This window comes from Leptonychotes weddellii, chromosome 12, assembly GCF_054177405.1.
Source record: "Leptonychotes weddellii isolate Sample4059 chromosome 12, ASM5417740v2, whole genome shotgun sequence".
In the NCBI taxonomy this organism is placed as follows: Eukaryota; Metazoa; Chordata; class Mammalia; order Carnivora; family Phocidae; genus Leptonychotes; species Leptonychotes weddellii.
The window spans coordinates 30483321-30507059 of NC_138380.1; the positions used below are offsets into that span (position 1 = coordinate 30483321).

The window sequence follows — 23739 nt, forward strand, 5'->3', positions numbered from 1 at the left end:
GGCTTCCCTGCTCCGTTACCTGGGAGCTCTGCCACACTCAGGCACCCCCGGTCTTTCTGTGACCCCGAGGGTCCGGAGACCACACTGTCCCGGAGGGTTCCACCCCCCGCTTAGCCCCCGGAGTGACGTCCCTCAGCGGAGCAGACTTTTAAAAGTTCCGATTTTGTGCTCCGCGGCTCTATCACTTGCCAGAAGCGGCCGACGGAGGCCCCTCCCCCACCGTCTATCCTCCCGAATATCGCCTCGGATTCACTTCTCCGCACATCCTACCTTCCAGAAAGTGGTCGCTTTTCTGATGAGAGAGTTGTTGCTTTTCTTTTCTTCGATCTCCTGTTGAGTTTGTAGGTGTTCAGAATGGTTTGATCCCTATCCAGCTGAATTCCTGAGAGGAGACGAAATCCAGGTCTCCTACTCCTCCGCCATCTTGCTCCGCCCCCCACGATGTCTCTTGATGTAACACCAAATGTAATAAGTACTCTAATGAAAGCTCTTAGAGTCAATGGATGAAAAGTAAAAAATGAATTAGTTAATGAATGTTGTAAATTCTGATTCAACATACTTTTCTTAGAACAAGAGGCATTTTTCGTTTGTAGGGATACATGTTCCTTAGTCTTCAGTTACATTGTGTGATTTGTAAATCTGAAGATGCTATTTATAATGTATATTTTGTAAATGTATACAGATTAAGAAGGATTAACTAAAACTGTAAGATAATCTAAATAGCTACCCTAGAAAAATTATCACTGGCATTTTAATGAAATGTTATTTTACAACTGTAAAGCTCATAACAATATAATTAGTAATATGTGTAATCTTTATTACCAATCTTAATCTTTTTTATATGACTGAAAAATTATTTTATGGTAGTACAATTAAAATAATGCTAAAAATGTCAGCATAACAGAATTAAACTAAAGTAACTACTACAATATTATACCCCAAACCAGCTAATTTAAATGCAAAATACTTTGTAAAGGCTATTTATCTGGGCTAATGCATGTTAAAGGATTTAAGGAGTAGTTTGTGTAGCTGAAATAAAAGGAAAAATAAGCACTGTACAGCAATCTTTACTATTGTTTAACATGAGGGAAATATTAAATAGGTTTATATATAGACCACTTGAGGAAAGTGTATTAGAAGCCACATCACAGCATAGTAAATATAAAGAGGATTGGCAGGCAATACTACTTTCAAAGTCTTTTAAAGGAAAAGCTTGACATACATGCTTAAAATTGCACTTATGCACTTAATGTAATATTGTTAACTGTGATAACTAACCAGAATTTTAAGGCTATATCTTGAAAAGGGATTTCAAAATACTGGACAGTTGTTTAGTTGGCACATGACGGCGGTTACATTTTTCTCTGAATGCTTCCTTCAATTTATAATAATCTACACAATTATTATTAAGTGAGACTACGGACAGGCTTAAAAGTGAGATTATGTATGTATGTATGTTTGTATCTATGTAATCTTGAGACCCAACATGGGACTCAAACTCACAACCCCAAGATCAAGATCAAGCCAGGGGCTCCTAAAAATAAGATTTTTAAAAACAAAAATAGGGTGTGCCTGGGTGGCTCAGTTGGTTAAGCATCTGACTCTTGATTTTGGCTCAGCTCATAATCTCAGGGTCATGGGATGGAGCACAGAGTGGGCTCCACACTCTGCAGGGAGTCTGCTTGAGAGTCTCTCCCTCTCCCTCTCTGTCTGCACCTCCCCCCCGCCCCCGTGGGCGCTCGCGCTCTTTCTCTCTCTCAAATAAATCTTTTTAAAAAATAAATTAAAAATAAGTCTAGCATAGAAATTTTTTTTAAAATATGGAAAAAATTACTTAGATTTTCACTACCCATAAAGTATCATACTTAATATTTGGGGTATGTATATTTCTAGTTTCTGCTCATCATGGATAATTTTTTAAAAAAATAATAAAAAATAGTTGTGATTATGTTCCATGGAATATTTATATGTAATATAAAAAAATCCAAGAAATATATATTATATGAAAATTACTATATTTTCCTTGTATTATTTTAAGCTTCTTTTTCTAGAACCTCGAGAAGTATTGTTGCTTATATATTTATTCCAAATTTTGGTTCACTTACATGTTTCTGAGAGCTATGTTTTTTTTTTTTTAAGATTTTATTTATTTATATATTTGACAGAGAGAGACAGAGAGAGCGCACAAGCAGGAGGAGCAGTAGAGGGAGAGGGAGAAGCAGGCTCCCCGCTGAGCAAGGAGCCCAATGCAGGACTTGATCCCAGGACCCTGAGCCCAAGACAGACTGAGAGCTATTCTTAAAAACTTGGTTAGTTTTAGTAAGTTTACTTTTAGTAAGTTTAAATTACTTCTTTCAGTTTTTAGTAAGTTTTTAGTATTTTTATTTGTTTTAAATATTGTTTTAAATATTTTATATGTTCCTTAGTCTTCAGTTATTTGTTTTAAATATATATTTTATTTTAGAAGGTTTAAATTACTTCTTAGAAACTATCATCCATTAGTATCATACGTAAATTATGACAGAAGCATAAACCATCAATGTGAGAGAAGTAGATGTTGTAATGTGTCTATTGTCATAATTAAGTCGTTTAAAGTGGAACTCTGATTCACCAGATGATACTACACATTGTATTCATTTGGTTTTTATTCTGTAGGTCTCGGCACATCTGGAAAGTCCTGCAAAGTCCCAGCTACAGAAAGTGCAGAGACAACAAGTAAAACCCTTCATGACCCTTGACTACCAGATTGTCAACCAGACTCTTAAATGGTCACACCCTCCACCACCAGGCAGTGCGCTTCTGGTGCAGCACGGAGAGCCATCTGCCGAGAGTGACACAGGCCTTACTGGAAATCCACTCACCAGGTTGCTAACGCTTGGGAAAGAAGATGACAATGTGGAATGGCATGTATGTCTAATAGCTACTTATGAAAACATATAATCCGTTTTTGAAAAAAAATTTAAAGAGATTAAAGTCTATATTTTGATACTAAACATTCCAAATGCAAATGCACTTAACAAAAGGGATGTTTTAATGTATTCATTTGTAATAGTTACTTACGCACATATTGATTCCTATGCATAATAAAATATAACAATTCATTTCTCAGTACCTCATTTCAGTTGTGTATCAATGTGAGTCAAAATATGCTCTAACGGTAATTTATGTTAGGAAGATTTAGCTTTGTAAGGATTTTCTGGTGTGTATTTAGTTAAAATATTTATCGATAGCTATATTATCTTAAATACCCATTAAAATAAAACAGGAAGAAGTTGTTTAAATAGCAGTCAGTATGTGCTCTAAAATAAGACTAAAAATCTTACTGCACTTAATGTTGTATGGAATTACATTTGGATTTCTTACTATTAATTATTTATTCATTCATTTCTATTTTCAACAAATACTTGTCCACCGTTGACTAAATAACAGGAATTTAGAGGTGCCAGGGATACAAAATGAGTAAGAATGTGTACTTTCATGGAGTTTATATTTATCATGACCTGCTTATGAATGAACCTTCGAAAAGTACTGAAGAATGAATTGAACTGGCAAAGCACCGGAACCGGAGAAAAACAACATTCATAGCTGAGCTTTCTATTCATTTCCTCTTCTTTTTTTTCCATTTTATTTGTTAGATGGGCCATGGTCCTGTGATCGCCCACATTTAATCTCCCAATCTACATTCCTGATGATTATTACTGATTTCAGGTCGCTGCTTTTTAGTTATGAAGTCTGTAGTCTCCAGTCACCAAAGAATAATGCTCAGTGTCCCATTATGTGAATTCCAAGTGGTAGAGGAAGATTTCGTTTTTTGCAAATTTCACGTTCATCTGGAAAAGGGAAAATAATAAGTTTCTGGTAGACTGTTTAATAAAATATGAAACAGCCACAAAACAGGACTCATTGAAATCTAAAACTGAGCATAAGTCTCCACATGGATATTTACTGATACTTCTCTGTAGTGACTATATAAAGAATTAAAAAAAAAATGAGTGTAGAGCTAGTTTCTCTATTCACTCTATGAAGGGCATAAAAATATATGTAGGATGAAAATCATCTGTATAGTAAATATTAGAACTCAACCAATACAATTTATCTTACAACCACCTTCTTCCAAAGTTCATTTCATTGTGTGGAAGATTGATTTCTAAAGGAAAAAACAAATCCCAAAGGATATGCATATGCCAGTCAGTTCCAGGCAAAACCCAGAAAATGATCTTATTATGTATCTTATGAAATATGTTTTCTAAAAAATAAGAAAGGATGAGTAACATGTATCAGTGTTCTTAGTTTTTCTTAGTAAATGTTTTTATTCCCTAGGCACACAGCTTACCTTTTCTTTTATAATAATTTTTTACATAATAAAGGAAATTTATGTGATTTTAGTGGTCTTGTAGGTGGTGCCCATCAAAGGGAGTGGCAGAAAATGGCTGAAAGGCCCAAAAGGTGCAGCGCTCTGGGGCGATGTGCACATTGGCTACAGAATTTTTTTTCTATTTTTTAAACCATTGTACCTTCGACTGTGTATATAAAGTTTCTTCTATCATTAATGTCTATTTAATCATAATTTTATTCAGTGTGTGTAGTTTTAATCAGTGTTGTTCTCTTGGAAGTCCACTTATCATGTGAACATTTTCACATACTGCCACCATTCACAGTCTTGTTATCTTTCACAGCTAAGATGTATCCTATGTCATTGCAATTTTCTAATATTCTTTGATTCAGGCTCGGAGTCCATGTCACAGAGCAGCAATGTGCAGTCTTCAGAGTCAGACTGCATTGGGTTAGAACCACCACTTACTAGCCATGCGGTCTCAGTCCTTAACCTCTCTTCCCAGCATTCCTACGACTAGAAGAGTTGTTTTGATGTTTGCATTTTTAAAGGTCCTAACACAAAGGCAGAGTGGGGGCTCAGGAGATGGGGCTTTTGCCATTCTTTGGTGTTTCTTTCTCCTAAGCTTATCTTCCTGGGACACCCGAGAACATTTTATTAATTCAAAGAAGACCTCAGATATCACAGCTACTACAGAGTAAGTCTGTGAGAGCATCCTCAGATTCAGGATTTGGGGGTTGGTATCAGGAGTAACTTGGTGATTAATGGTCTCTGAGACAGTGAAATATAAAATCAAAAGAAGCATTTTATAGCCTGGGCCTTTCCAGGATAAAATTTATACTCATGGCACACAGGACCCTTCCATACTTAACCCTTGCCTCCTGACCCAGACTTATCATTCAGTTGCCCCATGGCACTCTGCTTCAGCATGTGGGTTCACTAGTGCTTCTCATGGTGGCCAGGTTCTCTATTCTTATGTCCTTTCTTTATCATCTACTCATTCAGTCTCCACCATTTGTTGAGATAATTCTAACTCACTCTTCAAAATTCATTTCAGGTTTCTTCCCTAAGGTGATTTTATTGGTGGTTCCCTGTGTAGATGAGTGCTTATTCTCTGACTTTTCATAATAACACCTGTATCCTGTGGATAAAAATTGCATTTATTGCAGCATTTTCATAGCACATGCTATGTTTTAATTATTCGTTGTCTTGTTTTCTTATCTGCTGTACCTCCTAGGAGCTATAAGTTGAAGGGAAAAGGACAAAAGTTAGCAAATAATTATAATATTATGTAGAAAGGACAATGGTACAGATAGGAGCATGAAAGTGCTCTTCTTATTCAGAAATGTCAATAGTAGAACCTAGAGAAAGTGACTAGTGGGGCATTTACACAGACGAGGTAGCATGAGTGGAGAATAAAGATGGGGAACAGCAGAAAATGAAGTGATCAGAAAAAGAGAGGCCGGTGGTAGCGAAAGGTGACATCAGAGGTGTAGGCAATAGACAAATCACAGAAAGGCTGGCACTCCATGTTAAGCAATTTCAAATCCTGGAAAGGTTTAAATGCAGGGGCTGGAGTGACATGATCAGATTTGACTGTGATATCATTCTGTCTGCTATGGAGGAGAGGAATCCTGGAGGGAGAGGGCCAGGTGGGAGGTTATTTCTATAATGCAGTGAAAGATGATGAGACCCTCTATTAGAACATGCTAGAGTTGAGGTATCTGGGAGACCACCATATAGAGAGGCCAGTGACAGCTAGAGATTTTTGCCCTGAGGAGAGTAATCTAGACTGGAAGAAGAGATTTGAGAATTGTCAGCATGGAGGGGGGTGGAACACTTAAAAGTTCACATGAGAAAGAGAGCTCCTGATGATCATGAATATAATAAGGAGAGCAGAGAACCAAGGATGGATTGAGCCATCAGCAATATTTAGCAGGTGGTCAGAGAGGAGGGACTATAAAGGTAAAATAAAAAGATAGCCAGTGTGGTGTCATTAAAGCCAAAGAGTTAAAGAAGGAGGGACTGAACTATACACTCAAGTGTAGCAGCCAAGTCTAGTAAAATAAGGGCTGATAAATATCTATTGAATTTGGCTGTTCAGCAGTCAAGGAAAGTAACAACAAAAGGAATTTCAGTAGGATGGTTGGCAGAAACCATTCTTCCACCTTGATTTCAGAGTTGACAGGAGGTGGAGAGGTTGAAACCTGGGATGTTTGGGATGACCAGGCCGAAAGCTAATAAGGAAAAAACAGAGAGTCTGAAAATTGTTTTGTTGATTTGCAACAGGGTCTAGATTGGATTTAAAAGGAAGATTGTGTTTTGATGAGATCATGGAATTTAAGATTTTAGAAATGGAGTGGTTTAGAGGATGACAAGACTCAAGGCCTGGCCTAAAGAACAGGTGAAGAGAAGGCTAAATTCAGATTTATGATTTTGAGAGAAATGAGTTAAAATATTCAACTACAATTGTTGATTTACTTTTCTATAGAATTCTGACAGGTTGTTGCTGTAGATATTTTTAAGTGCATATCAATTTATGATCATTTGATATTATTTTTCCTTTAAAATTTTATCTTGAATCTTACATGGCCTAATAGTAACATTGCTACTGTGATTTCCATTTAGTTATATTTGTGGTACATTTTTTACTTTATTTTCAGCTTTCTCTCTTGTTTTATTTTAACTATTACAATACCTTTTAAAAATCCAATTTGAGAGAGAGTTTCTTGAGCCGAGTGTTAGCTCATTTACATTCTTGTTATTACTATTAGGATTTATTACTTTTTTAATGTTTTCAAATTACGGTAGTTTGTTTCATTATTTGTCATTTTTTTCTATCCTCCATTGAACAGGTTGTTTTTCTCTCTCTCTTTTTTTTTTTTTTTTAAGATTTTATTTATTTATTTGACAGAGAGAGAGAGACAGCGAGAGCAGGAACACAAGCAGAGGGGGAGTGGGAGAGGGAGAAGCAGGCTTCCTGTGGAGCAGGGAGCCTGATGTGGGGCTCGATCCCAGGACTCTGGAATCATGACCTGAGCCGAAGGCAGATGCTTAAGGACTGAGCCACCACCTAGGCGCCCCTCTCTTTTTTTTGTTCTCTAACTTTTTAAGATGCAATAGTTACATCTTTTTCTATATCTATATCATTGTTCAGCAAGATCTATGTCACACCCTTAAGTAAAAATCTTCCTGAGTATGGTCTTATCTCCTTGTTCTCACCTATCTCCCTGTATTAGGATTTATAGTATCTCTCTCTCTGTGTCTATTTATATTCTTGTTTAGGCCAGAAAAATTTTACTTTTATTTACTCATTTTTCTTTTTCTTTTTTTTTTTTTTAAGATTTATTTATTTATTTTGAAGACAGAGAGGGAGAGAGCATGCACGCAAGGGGAGGGGCAGAGGGAGAGGGAGAAGGAGAGAAGCAGACTCCCTGCTGAGCAGGGAGCCCCACATGGGGCTTGATATCAAGACCCTGAGATCATGACCTGAGCTGAAATCAAGAGATGGACCCTTAACTGACTGAGCCACCCAGTCGCCCCTATTTACTCATTTTCTTATATTTTATATCAATTTCATAGTTTTATTTTTCATCTAACTGGAGTACCTCCTGGAAGAGTTTTTCAAAGGACTTTTTGCCTTAAAACTTCTGGGTTTTTATGCCTTAGAACAATTTTATTTCACACATATCCTTAAAGGATATCTTATTGGTTATAAATGTCTAGGTTCAAAGTTCTTTACCTTTAATACTTCAATTATTATCCCATTGTCTTCTTGTACTCAGTGTTGTTGAAAATTTTCATGGTTGGTCTTTTGTAGATCTTTATTTTTAAGCTTTTCAAATTTTATAAATGTTTTTTCTTTGCCCTCGAACCTCATACTTTGCATACCTATTATCTCCATTTTGATTTTAGTCAAAATAATTTGTCCTTTCTTGTATTTCATCTTCATTTATCATTTTGAAGATACTTATTCTGCTGATTTGTAATTCTTCTTTTGTCTAATATGTTATTTCTGTTTCATCTGATATAAAATGTTGTGGTTATTGTCTTTTTAAAAATAACAACTGGATTCTTAGGTGATTAGTTCTGAAGATTCCTGGAAGCTGTGAAGCAAGATTTTGAATGGATTTTAGATCTGAAAGTCAATTTAGGATAATGGAGGGACCGATGTCTTCAATAGATTAGGGGCAAAGACTGTCATGTAGGTGGATGAGAGAAATGAGGGATCGCAGTGTTAGAGAAGAAAAGAAGAGCCTCCAAGGAGGTTGAGTTTTCACAAGTAGGAAAGATAGGATTCTTAATGAAATAAGAGAAACCTAAGCATATTTGTTGACAACAGGAGAAAACTAAAGATGCAGGAGAGTGGGTCACTTATGATGTAAGTTTCCAGGAAGAAAGGGAATAAATGATATATATATATAGTTTTTGTTGAAACTACTATAAGTACTCCAAAGAAAAGCAGTTACCATAAACTCTGTTTAGCATCCTTCTTTCCTCAGGTCTTCCTTACATCTGTTCAGTACAAATTTATTGTGCATGGAATGATAAATTTGAATGAGAAAAATATCATGAAATTAAATTTTGAGTTTAGTAACAATCAAGAATATATTTTAAAACTTTCATAGACTGTACTAAACAAAAGAAAATAAAATATGCATACTTACTATCCTAGATCCTTTAAGGATCTCTCGATGCACATGGACTAATTTCTAATGTCCAGACCACATATGAAATCTAAAAACAAAACAAACGAACAAACAAACAAAAAAGCCAAATCAGACCTATAAATACAGAGAACAAACTGATGGTTGACAGAGGGAATAGGGGTGGAGAATGGGCAAAATGGATGAAGGGGAGTACAAAGTATAGGCTTTCAGCTATAGAATGAATAAGTCATGGAACTAAGAGGCACAGCATAGGGAAAGGTTTCAATTGTCCTTCATAGTGCTGTATAGTGGGACAGATGGTAACTACACTTGAGGTGAGCGTAGCGTAACGTATGGACTCGTCAAATCACTACGTTGTACACCTGAAACTAATGTAACATTGTGTGTCAACTACACTCAAATTTTTTTTTTTAAAGATTTTTTTTATTTTTTAGAGAGTGAGCGAGAGAGAAACAGCATGAGAGGGGAGAGGGTCAGAGGGAGAAGCAGGCTCCCCACTGAGCGGGGAGCCCGATGTGGGACTCGATCCCAGGATCCTGGGATCATGACCTGAGCTGAAGGCAGACGCTTAACCATCTGAGCCACCCAGGCGCCCAACTACACTCAAATTTAAAAATTAACATTAATTAATTAATTTTAAAAATCCAGACCATTTTCAAGAGCTGCGCTCTTCAAGATGGTACTCACTAGCCCATATGCGGCTCTTTAAATTTAATTTTAAATTCATTCAAATTCAATAAAATCTTTAAAAATTCAATGAGATCAAAAATTTAGTTCCTGAGCCCAGGAATTTAAATAAAAACTTGAGAAGAAAAGATTTAATGCCTCAGTTAAACTAGCTATACTTCAAGTGCTCAGTCACCATAAGTGCTTAGTTGCTACCATATTGAACAGTGCAGATACAAGACATTTCTATGCTTGCAGAAATTTTTGTTCGACACCACTGGCCTAGAGGGTTTTACAACCTAGAGGGCACACTTTTCAACTTAATCTCAAAACTATCTCTTGCCTCATTCCCATTGACCAACATTCTTTCTCCAACATTCATCTTCCTACCTTAGGGTCTTCGTAATTTTTGCTTCCTTTCCAAGAACTATTCTTCGCCATGGTATTCATGTCTTTGTTCAAATTTCAGTAAGTCCTTCTCTGACCATTTTCCAAAATAACACTCATTCCCATCAAGCTCTCTTCCTACCTGCTTTAATTTCTTCAGACCACTGTTTGTTATTAAGCTGTTTATTGTCTGTTTCCTCATTAGCGTTATCACTCCAAGAGGGCAGAGACTTTGTGCTGTTTGCTTTTATAGCTCCAGTACTTACAACAAGGTCTTGTGATAAGTATTGCTCAGCAAATATTTGTTAAATTAATATTGAAAAGTGTTCCAATTTTTTGGCATATCAACTTTAGGAGTATCTTAATAGAAGCCTGAATATTTAATTCTCTAAGGTTCTCAGAAATGTTGCTTTAGAAGATAACATTAACAGAATCGTAAAATATTTTCATATGTCTCTCCGAGTTTACTCCTAGTTGTTTCTGCATATGTTATAGGAAATTCAGAGTACTACAGTTGTATAAATTCAGCATTCTCATTATCTTTGAGTTTACACCATATTTTAAAATTGCACTAAAGAGAATATAATGGGAGAGAGGAGAGCTAGAGCCAGAGAGAGAAAGAGGGGGCAAGCATGGTATTTTTAAAACACAAGCCTTTATTTATTTATTTTTGGTTTGATGAGAAACTTTTTTTTGTTGTTTCAAGTTTTTATTTAAATTCTAGTTAGTTAACATATAGTGTACTATTGGTTTCAGGAACAGAATTTAGTGATTCATCACTTACCTATAACACCCAGTGCTCATCACAAGTGCCCTCCTTAATCCCCATCCCCCATTTAGCCCATTCTCTCATCCACTTCCCTCCAGCAACCCTCAGTTTGTTCTTGGCAGTTACAAGTATCTTATGGTTTGTCTCCCTCTTTTTTTTTTTTTTTTTTTAAGTACAAGCTTTTAAAATCTTCTCCAGCTAAAGTACAGGAGGGAAGGAAGGCTATTTTAGAAAGGAATTGAGAAAGGGAGTAAAAAGCTGACTTAAGTTAGGACTTTAGGGCCAGATTTCCAGAATTTCAATCCTGCCTTTGTCACTCACCAGTTTTGTAATCTGGAATGAGCTATTGAGCACTTTTTTTCCCTCTCAGTTTCCTCATCTGTACAATGGAGGTAATGATAGTATCCACTTCATAGAGTTGTTGTGAAGATTAAATGAGCTGATGTATGCAAAGCACAGAGAAAGTGCCTGGCATATCCTCCCACACTATATGTTTGCTTTTGTTACTATTTTAGGTGTCAGTGATTATTGTTGTTGTTGATATTGCTATTATTATCATTAGCCATTAGGGAAAGCTGGATAATATGTTTCCATGTAGTTTGTATCCATGTGGACCAATTGGCTGGTTTGACCACTGCTATTTGAATATCCACCTGTAAGATGCAATCAAAACATTTGTAGGAAGTCATCTCTCTACATGTTAAGTACATGGGCTCCGGCTTGAGGCACTTCATGATAACCACTCTATTTATAGAGATACTGATTTCCAAGGGACTAGCCCAGGGTGATTGCCCAGCCATCACCTGCCAGCTGGTGGAAGCAAATGCATGGAAAAACAACACAGATCAAAGAGTGGCAGGATTTCTTCATTTTAAGTTCTAAAGTAGTCTGGGTTTTGATATACATATAACCTTAATTTAAATATTCTTTAAAATTTTAAAGATTGCTAAATTTTTTCTCTCTGAATTCAGGCTGAAGCACAACTCTTATCATTATGCACAGTATTCTAAATGTATTATATTTTGCTAGATGGAAGACGTAATTGAGGATATAATCGATATGGAGTCAAGTTTTAAAGAGGAAGGAACAGACTCTCCTCTGCTAATGCAAAGAACAGTAAGTGTTTCCAGACCTGAGGAGGTCAATGAGATTGAAATAAATAATGGCATCTGATGATAAAAAAAAGAAATTTAATTGATTAGTAAATGGTGTCTTCTCCTACATTTTGAACCAGACACAAGATAACAGATGAATATTAGGAAATATTATTGGTACAGAAAAAAGATTATGTAATGTTACTGAGGAAGATGATAGGGCTTGTGATATTCCATCTATCTATCTACCCATCTATCTATCTAGTCCTTATAAACATCCATCTAATTATATATCTAATTTGCTATAGCATTTTTTGTGAGTGATTTAATCTTCAGATTTCCTGAAACACAGCATATAATCAAAACATTCTCATAAGCTAATGCCTAAGTTTTGACAATTTTACCACAACTAACAACAATCAGATTCAGAGGCTCTAAACCTTGTAGAGACAATAAAAAATATTACAACAACAAAAAATATGACTTTACTTTAGATCCAATAACCAGACATCAAAGATGAACTTAAGAAAAGCAGAACAGGCCTCACCCTACTTTAAGGCATGTAGAGACATTTATGTTGCAATCAACACAAATTCCTGGAATGATATGCAGTGAAGGGATGGTATCTTATCTCCTGTTTGATTGCTGTTGTCTTCTCATTATTCATTTATTAATCACTAAAAATGTTATTTGTAAAGGGCGTGCAAGGTCTTTTCACCTACTTCGAAGGGTTACTGTTGGTTGGTGTGTTTATAGTTTTGGACCTTTTAGAAAAATGAGAAAATATAAGGAAGACTGTGATTGAGTTGTTATTTTAAACATTTCATTTAAAGAAAATGAATTCTGACTATATTGTGTAGTATATCAATGTATATATATTGTGTAGTAAATCAATGAGCTGGAATATGTTAATGATGAACATTTAAATTTACGACCTTAAGAAAAAATTGAAGAAAGTACCTCTTTTTTTCTTTTCTCTTTCTTTTTTTACCCAGACAGAATATCTAGAGAGAAGTATCTCTTTCCTCCTTTTCTCCTTTTCTCTGGTATGCAGGACCCCCTAGAACAGGTCACTAATACTGGCATTATCTGAGAAAGGTCAAATGAGGTTTAAAACCTAGTCTTTTTGCAGGTTTTGTTTTTATTTTATTTTATTTTTTAAGATGGACTGACAATTCTTTCTACCTCTTCTCTCTTCGGATTTCAGGCAGCATAGTTACATGAAATCTGACTAATTCTCTAGATAAATATATTACTAATGATAATTTCTGTCTAATTTCACAGCATGAAGTTACTGTTTTCTTAACTAGTATTCAACTTCTGGGTTTGAGGAAATGATACTAATTTCCTGAAATCTTTTCTTTGTATGTAGTACTCATTAAAAGTGAATACTGAAACATTTTCTTTGTCAAATTAGCTTACTTGTTTTGCAGAGGCTGCATAGAATGGCTTACTCAGTGCAAATTGGTGGCAATAACTATCTGGAATTTGCTTTTGATAGCTAGGATGTACTTTTAAAAAGATAGATACCACTGGCCTACCCGCACTTATACAAAGAAATATCTGTGTTGACCAGTCAGCAATCATTGATAAATCTAGATCTATATGTAAAACCAAAGAGTTCAATTAACCAAATATATTTATTCCATATGTATTATGTACAAAGCATAATACATGTACCATAGGAAACTAAAGTTGAGTAAGACGCAATTCACAAGTCAAGAGATCACATGATAGTGGGGGCAGTGACAGAGGTGCCCCTGAGGGGCAGGGAGGGAGAGTGTGGATCTGTGTTAAACCCAGGTTCTAATCTAGATGTTGTGCAAGTCACTTAACCTCTCTGCTTTCTTCTGCATTGCAAGAGTAATTGAAACTTTTTATCTCCAAGGTTGTTTTTATGTGAACTCTTAGTATACTACATGTGTACATTTGAAATACTAGTCAGAGAGTTGCTCTGGGGTTCAAGTGAAGGGGAAACCATATTACATTGAGATTTTTTGGAAGTGCTTTAGGAAAAGATGATGTTTGAAATATAGTTATGAAGGATAGTTAAGATTTTAAGAGGTAGCCATGAACACAGAAAAGTAGCAAGTTAAGAGAGCAACATAAGAAAAAGCAAGAGGTGAGAAAAAAGAGAATGTTTAAGAATGGCTGGTAGAACAGAGATGGGAAACTCTGAAGGATTTTTATAGTTCATGTGGATAAAAATAAAGACCTGTTGGATTCAGAGGAATGCTTTGAGTGAGAGTATTAGAGAGTGAACTTTTGGTGCAGATGGTAGAATCTGGCTCATCTGGAGCTTAAGCATGAAAGTAATTTGTTGGTTCATGTCATGTGTAAATTCCTAAGTACTATCGCATGCGGGCAGCCCTCCGAAACTTTGCCTTTGTTTTCTTCTGTGCTGGCTTTATTCCCAGCTGTTGAGCAAACACTACCATAGCCTATTCCTAGCTATGCACATAGTTCCTTCTTGTGAACCCAGTTTTTTTTTTTTTTTTTCAGACATCTACTTCTTCACAAGGAAGAGAAGTTTCTGATTAATTTAAGCCAATCTTGGTGGCCCCACTTCCCCTGGCAGAGGGTTTTAAGAATGGGCTTGTGTTGCAATTTTGACATGTTGAGCAGCTCGCTGGGAATTTTCTTGTCTTTAAAGTAGACCCAAGAAAGAGAAGGTTTTGCCTCTCTGTGATGTTGTAGGACAATGTGACTGATGTAGTCATTTTATTGCCCAGAAGCTAAATAAACTAAGGAAAACCAAACGAAACAAAAGGAGAAGAAAAGCCAAAAGAAATGCTGCTTATATGCCCCTGGAGAATTCTTTACCTGTGGATTTCACCTTATGTAAAATTTTTTTCCCCTTTATTTTATAAGCTAAGTGTGTCAGGATTTTCTGATTGCTATAGCCAAATTCATCCTAACGGATACATTCAGTCAGACTTGGCAACCTAAGAGAAGGGGAGCATCCTTTTCCCCTTTGTTTCAGTTAAATCCCTGGGATGATTCTTATTGGAGCAATGTCTGTCGTATGTCTATCCCTAAGTCAATTTCTCTGGGTCTTGGGCCCACCCTCGAGCTGTGGATTGAGCAGCCCCACACAACAAATTACCTAGACTAAGAGTGAGAATGAGAACAGGAGTTGTTACCAAAATAAATGTCAGTGAATTCTAATGAGGCTAAACCAACAGATGTCCCTATGGTAAACTTCAAAAGTGAGATATTTATCAATTAGCAATAATTATTATTAATTTCTCACCTATTACTTGAAACTCACTTTTCTATGTATTTTACATATAATTTCTCTAGTTCTCCTAGAATGCTGTAGAATCTCAGGGGCCATCGATTGAGGGTGCTGTTAATCACTTTAGCAGGCTCTGGCTGTGGCATAAGCAGAAAACCTTGGATCTCACTTAGCTAAGATTTATCTCAGGACCACTGCATATAGGCTTAACTAAAAGTCATGTTATAACTTCTGTTGATGGGAAACTTGGAAGCTGCTGAGGGCAATCTTGGACCACTTGTGGTGGTCCTTCACATTTAGCCAGGTTGAATGAACTAGTTCAAAATCTTCACAGATCAATTTAGCCCAAGTATTTCTTACCCAGAAATGAATGTTGAGTAATCAGTGACTAGAGTCAGAATAATTAAAGAGAAGTTACCTCTAGGTTTCTACTAGCTATCTGTCAGCTTCTTCTTACTGCAACAACTACGTAAACGAGATTGCAAAGAGCCAAAGTGCAAGAAACGTTCAGCCAAATTAATCATATTTTTGACAAAACCCTAACCTGTCAGTTTCTCAGTCTCTTTAGTGTCAATGTATTTTTCTCTTCCTCATTTAGCCATCCCTTCACATGATGATAGCCTAGATCTTGTTATTACCATTTTTTTCTATCCTATAACATTTTTATTTCATACTTTTTGACCATGACATTCTATTTGTTCAGTACCTTTGCTGTAGTGTTCTTATTTCACCAATTGTTCAAGCTCCAAATCAATGTACTCTATCACTATTTTCAATAGCTATGACTTTGCACTCACAACATTTTGAAAATTTCCTTAACCTGTCTAGAGTCCTTGGTCAAGCACTCTAACCAATTCTCTTGCAAACACTCCTAATATCTCCCTGTTTTTCTTCATTTTACTTCCCTGGCAAAACCCCTACCCTGATTAAACTTCTCTCATCTTACTCCACATCTCAACCTGAGCAGCTTAATGGATAAAATTTCACCACGTTGTTCATAGTACTCACCTCAAATACATGACCGAAATTTTGCAGGGCTTTTCACCACCTATTCTACTGGTATACACAGCTATGCCCTGGTAAAAATTCTCATTAATTGAGACCAATTTTTAATATCTTCTCTTATCTCCTCAAAACTCCACAATTCATTGTCCATTCTTCATTTTACAGCCAGTTTCTTTTTTACAATGTATTTCAAAGAGCAAATGTATGCAACACTATTGGAATTCATTCATTAGCTTGGCATCACCAATTCTACTAAACCACCTGCATCTGTTTTCATTTCTTCTGCCATCTCTTCTATTAAAATAATAGCTCCAGCTCATAATCTAAAGCCAGCCCATCACCTGTGCCCTGGATCTCACTCCTACTTACTTTCTCAAGGACTTTCCTTCTCTAAATAATGAGTCCTTCTCCTACATAATCAGTCTATTCTGATCTACGGAATTATACATATCAGCATTACACTGGTCTTTAATAATACTCCCTAAAATTAAAACCAAACCCCCAAAACTCTCTTTGAATGCATTTTCTCTCCGGCTACCACACTATTTCATGACTTACTTACACACAGAAGAACTTCTTGCTTCCATCTTCACCCTGCCACCATTTCCTCCCCTCCTTTTTTCTAGTCTCCAACAGAGCTGTTGTCCTCACCATTCTAAAGGAGCTCTTAAAACCAACCAAAGTAGAAGCCAGTAGCAAGTTCTTCATTCTCACCTCATTTGGCTTCTCAGTGGTATTTGCCATGGTTGACCACTTTTCCTTCTTGAAGTATGATCTGGGATTCTCTGGCACCACATTTTCTGGTTTTCTACCCACCTCCCTGGTTCTTTCTCTTCTAACAGATGTCTAAATACTCACCTGTTCCAAGGCTCAGACTTCAGCCCTCTTTTCTCATGTATGTATACATCCTACAGGTGATCTCCACCCTTCCCCAGCCTAGACCTCTCCCTATATGCTAGAGTCATATATCCTACTGCTTGACATCTTTTATGCTTCTTTTTTTTAAAAGATTTTTTATTTATTTATTTGGCACAGAGACAGAGACAGTGAGAGGGGGAAGACAAGCAGAGGGAGTGGGAGAGGGAGAAGCAGGCTCCCCACTGAGCAGGGAGCCCAATGCGGAGCTCGATCCCAGGACCCTGGGATCATGACCTGAGCCGAAGACAGATGCTTAATGACTGAGCCACTCAGGCGCCCCATCTTTTATGCTTCTAATAGACATTTCAAACTTAATATGACCAACAGAAAGTTTTTGTCCGCCCCCCCCAACTACCCAAATCTACTTTTGGTTCATGTGGAACCCCTACTCCAAAAGAGTCATCTTTCTTCTCTCTCTTACTCCCACACCTCCCCATCTATCAGTACATTCTAACGAGCATCCGAGATTTCCCGAATCTCACAGCTTCTTATCAGCTTCTCTACTAAAACACCATCATCTCTCACTTGAACTTCAGAAACAGAATCCAGCCTAACTTCCCTGCCACTTCTTGCCCCCTTACAGCTGTTCACGCCATAGCCAGAATGATCTGCACAAAGCAAAAATCAGATCCTGTTTCTCCTTGCTTAACATTCTGTTAACTTCCTAAAATCCTCAGAATATAATCCAGACATCTTACCATTGTCAGCATTTCCCTTTAACTTTAGGCTCTGGTCTCAATAGCCTTCTTCCTGCTCTTTGAACATGACATGCATACTATCATCTTAAGACAATTGAACTTCCTTTTTTGTCCCAGAACTTTGCATCGCTGCCCCTTTATGTTTCCAACCTTTAGTCAATATCATCTTGTCAGAGAGGCCTTCCACAATCAGCCTAGTTAAAAGACCCCATCTCATCACTCCCTAAATCACTATCTTATTTTGATGACCTCTGACACTTATGATCAGAATTATTACTTTATTTACCTATTTATGGTGTGCTCCCACCCCTAGAACGTAAACTCCTTGAAGAAAACAATTTTATCTGGGTCCCTGGAACCTAGAGCTGTGACCTGTTCATTATTTTATCCTTGGCACCTAGCACAACGCCTAGCACATCATAGGTGTTTGGCAAATGCATGTGAAATACTTTAAAATCCACACATTGTATTGAAAAAAGTATTCCCATTATACATTAGTATTTAATAATTTTTTTTAACAGACCAAGGCAGTAGCACCAAGGATTACAACCATAGTAACAGCTACCGTGCCTCGGGTACTTGCTATGTGACAAGGCTTGTGCAGAATGCTTTTTGTGAAAAATTGCATTGATCATCACAACAAACCCATGGGAGAGAGACTAGTATTACCTGTTATCACTTTATAAATGAGGAAAGGGGCTTAGAGAAGTTCAGTAATTTGTTCCAGTTACGGCAGTTAGTGAATGGCAGGGGAGGGTTTGAATCCAGGCCTGTAGGGTACCAGATGCAACAGCAATCCTACCCACCCTCCTGTGCCATCAGCCTCAAAAGGGAGCTGTTTCCTAGTACTGTAGAATCCTAAGAGTTGAGGGGACCTCAGACTGATCGGATTCCCTACCACACACGTGCAGGTTGATTGCTTAGCCCGTGAGTTTAGATCTGTGTCCCTATAATTTCCACCCAGTGGTCTTGGTTTCACCCCTTCCTTTCCGAGACGTGGTTGTGCATAGTAACTCATTTCTTTTATCATAGATAGCTATTTTTTCAATCAGGTGTCTGTAAATGCTTGTGGCATTTGGCAATCTCAGTAAACTGTTATAGTTCAAGACCGTTCCAGAGATGAGGACTGAGTAAATATTAACAGCCCCTTGCGCTTGGTTGGAACTTGAGAGGACTGCATAATATCACAAGCAAGCTTTTGTCAATCACAATCTAGACCAGATTAGTCTTAAAGTCCAAGGAAGAGCCAAAGTCCACCTTGGCACCAAGTTTTTCTGCCCAGTCCTCTCAGCTATTGTTTGCCAGTTTTTAAGGAAAAGAAAATGATGAAGTAGAAAGAGAAAAACATTGCTCTCGGGAAGGTTAGAGACACTTCAGAGTTAAAACTGGTGAGCAAGGGAATTTTGGAATTCTTTCAATGTTTGGATATGAAGCCACCTTAAATACTGAATATAAACTTTATAAACTAATAGTCAATAAAACAAGGTATGTAAAAATTGAGCTTTGAAATGCGTAATACATAATCTGCTGTACTGACAAGCTTGTTTACTTACAAGATAGTTTTTGGTGCTCTGGATACAGTAAAAATACTGTTATAGTTTCTTTAGTAAAAAAAATTGTTAAAAATGTTTTACTGGGACTTTTCTATCAAAAAGTGAGGGTTCCACTGGTTATTTATTGCAGTGTTTACATTAAATCAATAGCTGTTTTTATTAATTTAGTACTAAATAGATCATATGCATATAAAGTGTATGATGCAAAAGTATTTATAAGTTACCATCTCTATTTTGTGTTTTATCTTTTCTACTTAAGTTATAAGCCAGCTGGTCAAGGACAAGGGACCTTCTACACCCGCCCAACACATTATTTTTATTCACTCATAATAGAACAAAAATAATAATAACTCAGTGGGACTTCCCTATTCAATGTTTGCCATTCAAACCTCGTAGCCCTGCTTTTGCAAATAAAATAAAGAGGGAGATCCATGGTGTGTATCTTAACACTGGAAAAATCTAGTTTACTACATTTAAATGAACAAATACCCCAAAGGAAAGCAAATAATCTTTTAAATGCCAGTTTTTTATGTATGCATACATTGTGTGGTATATGTTCCCTACAGTGCTCTCTCTCTTTATGCCTGATGTTTCTCTTCTTTTTATGTCTACAGTTATTCTAATAATCTCATACTCACTTTTACCATATTAGTTCCACAGTGAGTGTCTTCACAGAAAAGAAAAATAGAAGATCCAAACAACTCAAAGTTTTCCCTCAGTTTCCCATGAAACTTACACTAAATATATGATATAGATACATAGATATCACACATAAACATATATACGTAAGGGCATATGAAGTTTTTTGCTTTTAGTGTTTATACTGAAAAATTGCCTGAAAATATATAACTATATGTATTTTCTTTCCTCTTTTGTATTTATAATGAGATTATCTGGAAGAAGGATATATCACACACACAGACCACACATACACATAGACACACATACACAATATACATATATAATACATCTATACACATACATTATACACACACACACACACACACGTCTCCAGAAAATTCTCAGGGTTTTAGATAAGTAAGTAATTTTCATGAACATGGTAAGTAGTATATACTATTGTACTCTCCTTGCTGAGTGAATATAAATGAAGAGGGGTAAAACAATAAATATAAACTAAATTATTAAATTTGTGGTTGAGTTTATTAGTCCTATATGTTTTGGTGAAGAGAAAAATAAACCGGGCTGGCATGAAAGACAGTGTTGGAGAAGGTTTGGACATTAAGTTGAGCCTTAGAGAGTAGGTTGAATTTTGATACTTGAATAAAACTGAGAAAAAAAAAATAGTCCAGTGGCTTCCAACTTTTTTGCATATTCAAATCACTTCTTACCATTAAAAGTGTTAAGGCAAGGACCTTTCCAGAATAGGGTAGGTAGTAAGGAATCCAGCCTTTGTTTCAGATAGACCCAGGATTAAATCCCAGGCTCACTATTTATATAACTGTTTGATCTTGAGATAATTACTTAATTTTTCAATTTTGAGTATTTTCTATTTAAAATGGGAAATATGATACCTCATAGAGTTGTTATGAAGATTACTTGAGATAATGTTATTTGTTATTATTATGGAATATACTAGCTTAATATCCGGCACATAATAAATACTCAACTGCCTATGACATAGTATATGTGTTAGGATAATATTTGTATTTTACTATCTTTTTAAAAAAAAATTACCAATATATGGACTCATATGTTCCTTGTGGCAACACTCTTTCCCTCCCTCCCATTGGAGTCTGAAATCTATTTTGGAAGCCATGCCATGGTATATGTGTACATGGTGACAAGAAATATTTTATAACTTGAGAGTCGTGGCAAATAATGTTGACTAGATAATGAGGGGCCATTTAATGAGATTTTTGAAAGCTAGACACAAGAGTTTGACCTTAATATGGGAGTTGGAGGGGAGAGATTTTTGATTTTTGATTTTTGGGGTGGGGGAGATCAGAAGGTAGCTGTATTTTTAAAACATGAGTTGGTCTGAGAAGGGCAGTTGGGAATTAATTGAGAGGGATGGAGGGATAGTAGATGGAGGGATATAATTTACGTTTAGGACCCTGAATGAGGACAGAGAAGAAAATATAAACTGATCCATGATTTAAAAGAAAAAAAATCATACTGGGTGATAGATTGGACATAGTATATGAAGAGGGAAGAGGCCAAAATAATCGGGAAAACATATGTGAAATTTAGGTCAGATTAATGATGTTGTCCTTTATTATATTTAGCCTGATAAGAATAAATGGATATATGAGCACTTTCGTAGTTTATTTAGATGTTTCTACAATATATTTGGACCCAGATTTTATTTTCTCATAGGGCAGCATGATTTTAACAATAGGCAAATCTATATTTTTCTAGGGTTATGGAAATTTATTATTTTCTCAAACACTAAGAACTTTATCATAAATGGGATTGAATTTTATGAGACTTTCTGAATCTATTGATCTGATCATAGATGTCTTTTTCTCTTTTAACATCATAAAATATGTTTATGGGAAACCCAACATTTTTAGGGCAAAATATCTTGTTTATATTCTCTTGGATTCATATTGCTAGTACTATTTTTTTTATTGAGGTATAGTTGACACACCATGTTACATTAATTTCAGGTATACAACGTAGCGATGGCACAACTCGGTATGTTATGCTATGCTCACCACAACTGTAACTACCACTGTTACAAATCCCATTGACTGTATTCCCTCTGCTGTGCTTTTCATCCCCATGATTTACTCATTCCATACCTGAAGGCCTGCACTACCCTTCATTTAGCCAATAATATTTTGCTTCAGAGTTACAGTCATGAGTGAAATGGGCCTATAATTTTCCTTTCTCATAATGTCTCTGTATGGTTTCAGACTCAATGAATTAGGACATACTCTCTCTTATCTCTATTGTCTGAAAATGTTGGTACAAAATTAGGATGATATATTTCTTGAAAATGTAACACTTTTACCCATAAAACCATCTAGTCCAGATATTTTCTTGTGCAACATGTTCAAAGTTTGTTTTTATTTCTTCAGTAATCATAAGACTGTTAAGCTATTAATTATGTCTTCAGTCAGTTCTACTAAATAATATTTTTCTAGAAATTCATGCTTTTTGTCCAAGTGTTCACAATCATTGGAAAATTATTATGGGCAACATAGCTTATTATCTTCTTATTGTGGTGAAATGTGTGTAGCATAAAATTTGCCATTGTAAACATTTTAAGTGTACAATTCAGTGGCATTAGGCAGATTCATAATGTTGTGCAGCCATCATGCTATCCATTTCCAGAGCTTTTTCATCATCTGCAATAGAAACTCTACACATAGTAAACAAATTGCTAACCCTTTCCTCCTGCCCTGAGCCCCTAGTAACTTCTATTCTACTTTTTGTCTGTATGAATTTGACTATTAAAAGGTACCTTTTGTGGGGCGGCTGGGTGGCTCAGTCATTAAGCGTCTGCCTTCGGCTCAGGTCGTGATCCCAGGGTCCTGGGATCCAGCCCCGCATCAGGCTCCCTGCTCCGCAGGAAGCCTGCTTCTCCCTCTCCCACTCCCCCTGCTTGTGTTCCCTCTCTCGCTGTGCCTCTCTCTGTCAAATAAATAAATAAAATCTTAAAAAAAAAAATAAAAGGTACTTTTTGTAAGTGGAATAATACAATATTTGTCCTTTTCTTTCAGGCGTATTTCATTTAGCATAATATTTTTAAGATTCATCCATGTTGTAGCATGTATCAGAATTTTATTCTTTCTTAAGGCTTTATAATATTCCAGTATATTATTTTTGTTTTTTCCTTCATCCACTGAAGGTCATTTTGTTTGTTTTTCCTTCATCTGTTGATGGTCATTTAGGTCATTTCCACCTTTTGGCTTCTATGAATAATGCTGCTATGAACCTTAGTGTCTTAAATATCTGTTTACGTCTCTGCTTTTTTTTTAAATTTAAATTTAATTTAATTTAATTCAATTTTTTATTATTATGTTAATCACCATACATTACATCATTAGTTTTTGATGTAGTGTTCCATGATTCATTGTTTGCATATAACACCCAGTGCTCCATGCAGAACGTGCCCTCTTTAATACCCATCACCAGGCTAACCCATCCCCCCACCCCCTCCCCTCTAGAACCCTCAGTTTGTTTCTCAGAGTCCATAGTCTCTCATGGTTCATCTCCTCCTCCGATTTCCCCCCCTTCATTCTTCCCCTCCTGCTATCTACTTCTTCTTCTTTTTTTTTAAATTTAACATATAATGTATTATTTGTTTAATTTAAATTTATTAAATTTAAATTTAAAATTTAATAAATTTAAATTTAACATATATGTTTTTAAAAACATAGGTTTTTTTTTAACATATAATGTATTATTTGTTTCAGAGGTACAGGTCTGTGATTCAACA

General features: G+C 36.1%; 1 protein-coding gene across 3 annotated transcripts in view; it reads left to right on the forward strand.

Moving 5' to 3' along the window:
• TFEC (transcription factor EC) overlaps positions 1 to 23739 on the forward strand; it is a 117094-nt gene that overhangs the window by 67729 nt on the left and 25626 nt on the right. For 2 of the 3 annotated variants that reach the window (XM_081800220.1, XM_006729032.2), the window contains exons 2-3: positions 2656 to 2907; positions 11855 to 11941. In XM_081800220.1, the coding sequence (XP_081656346.1) occupies positions 2656 to 2907; positions 11855 to 11941 (339 nt within the window). The remainder of the gene's footprint in view (positions 1 to 2655; positions 2908 to 11854; positions 11942 to 23739) is intronic. The other variant, XM_081800221.1, reaches the window with a different exon arrangement.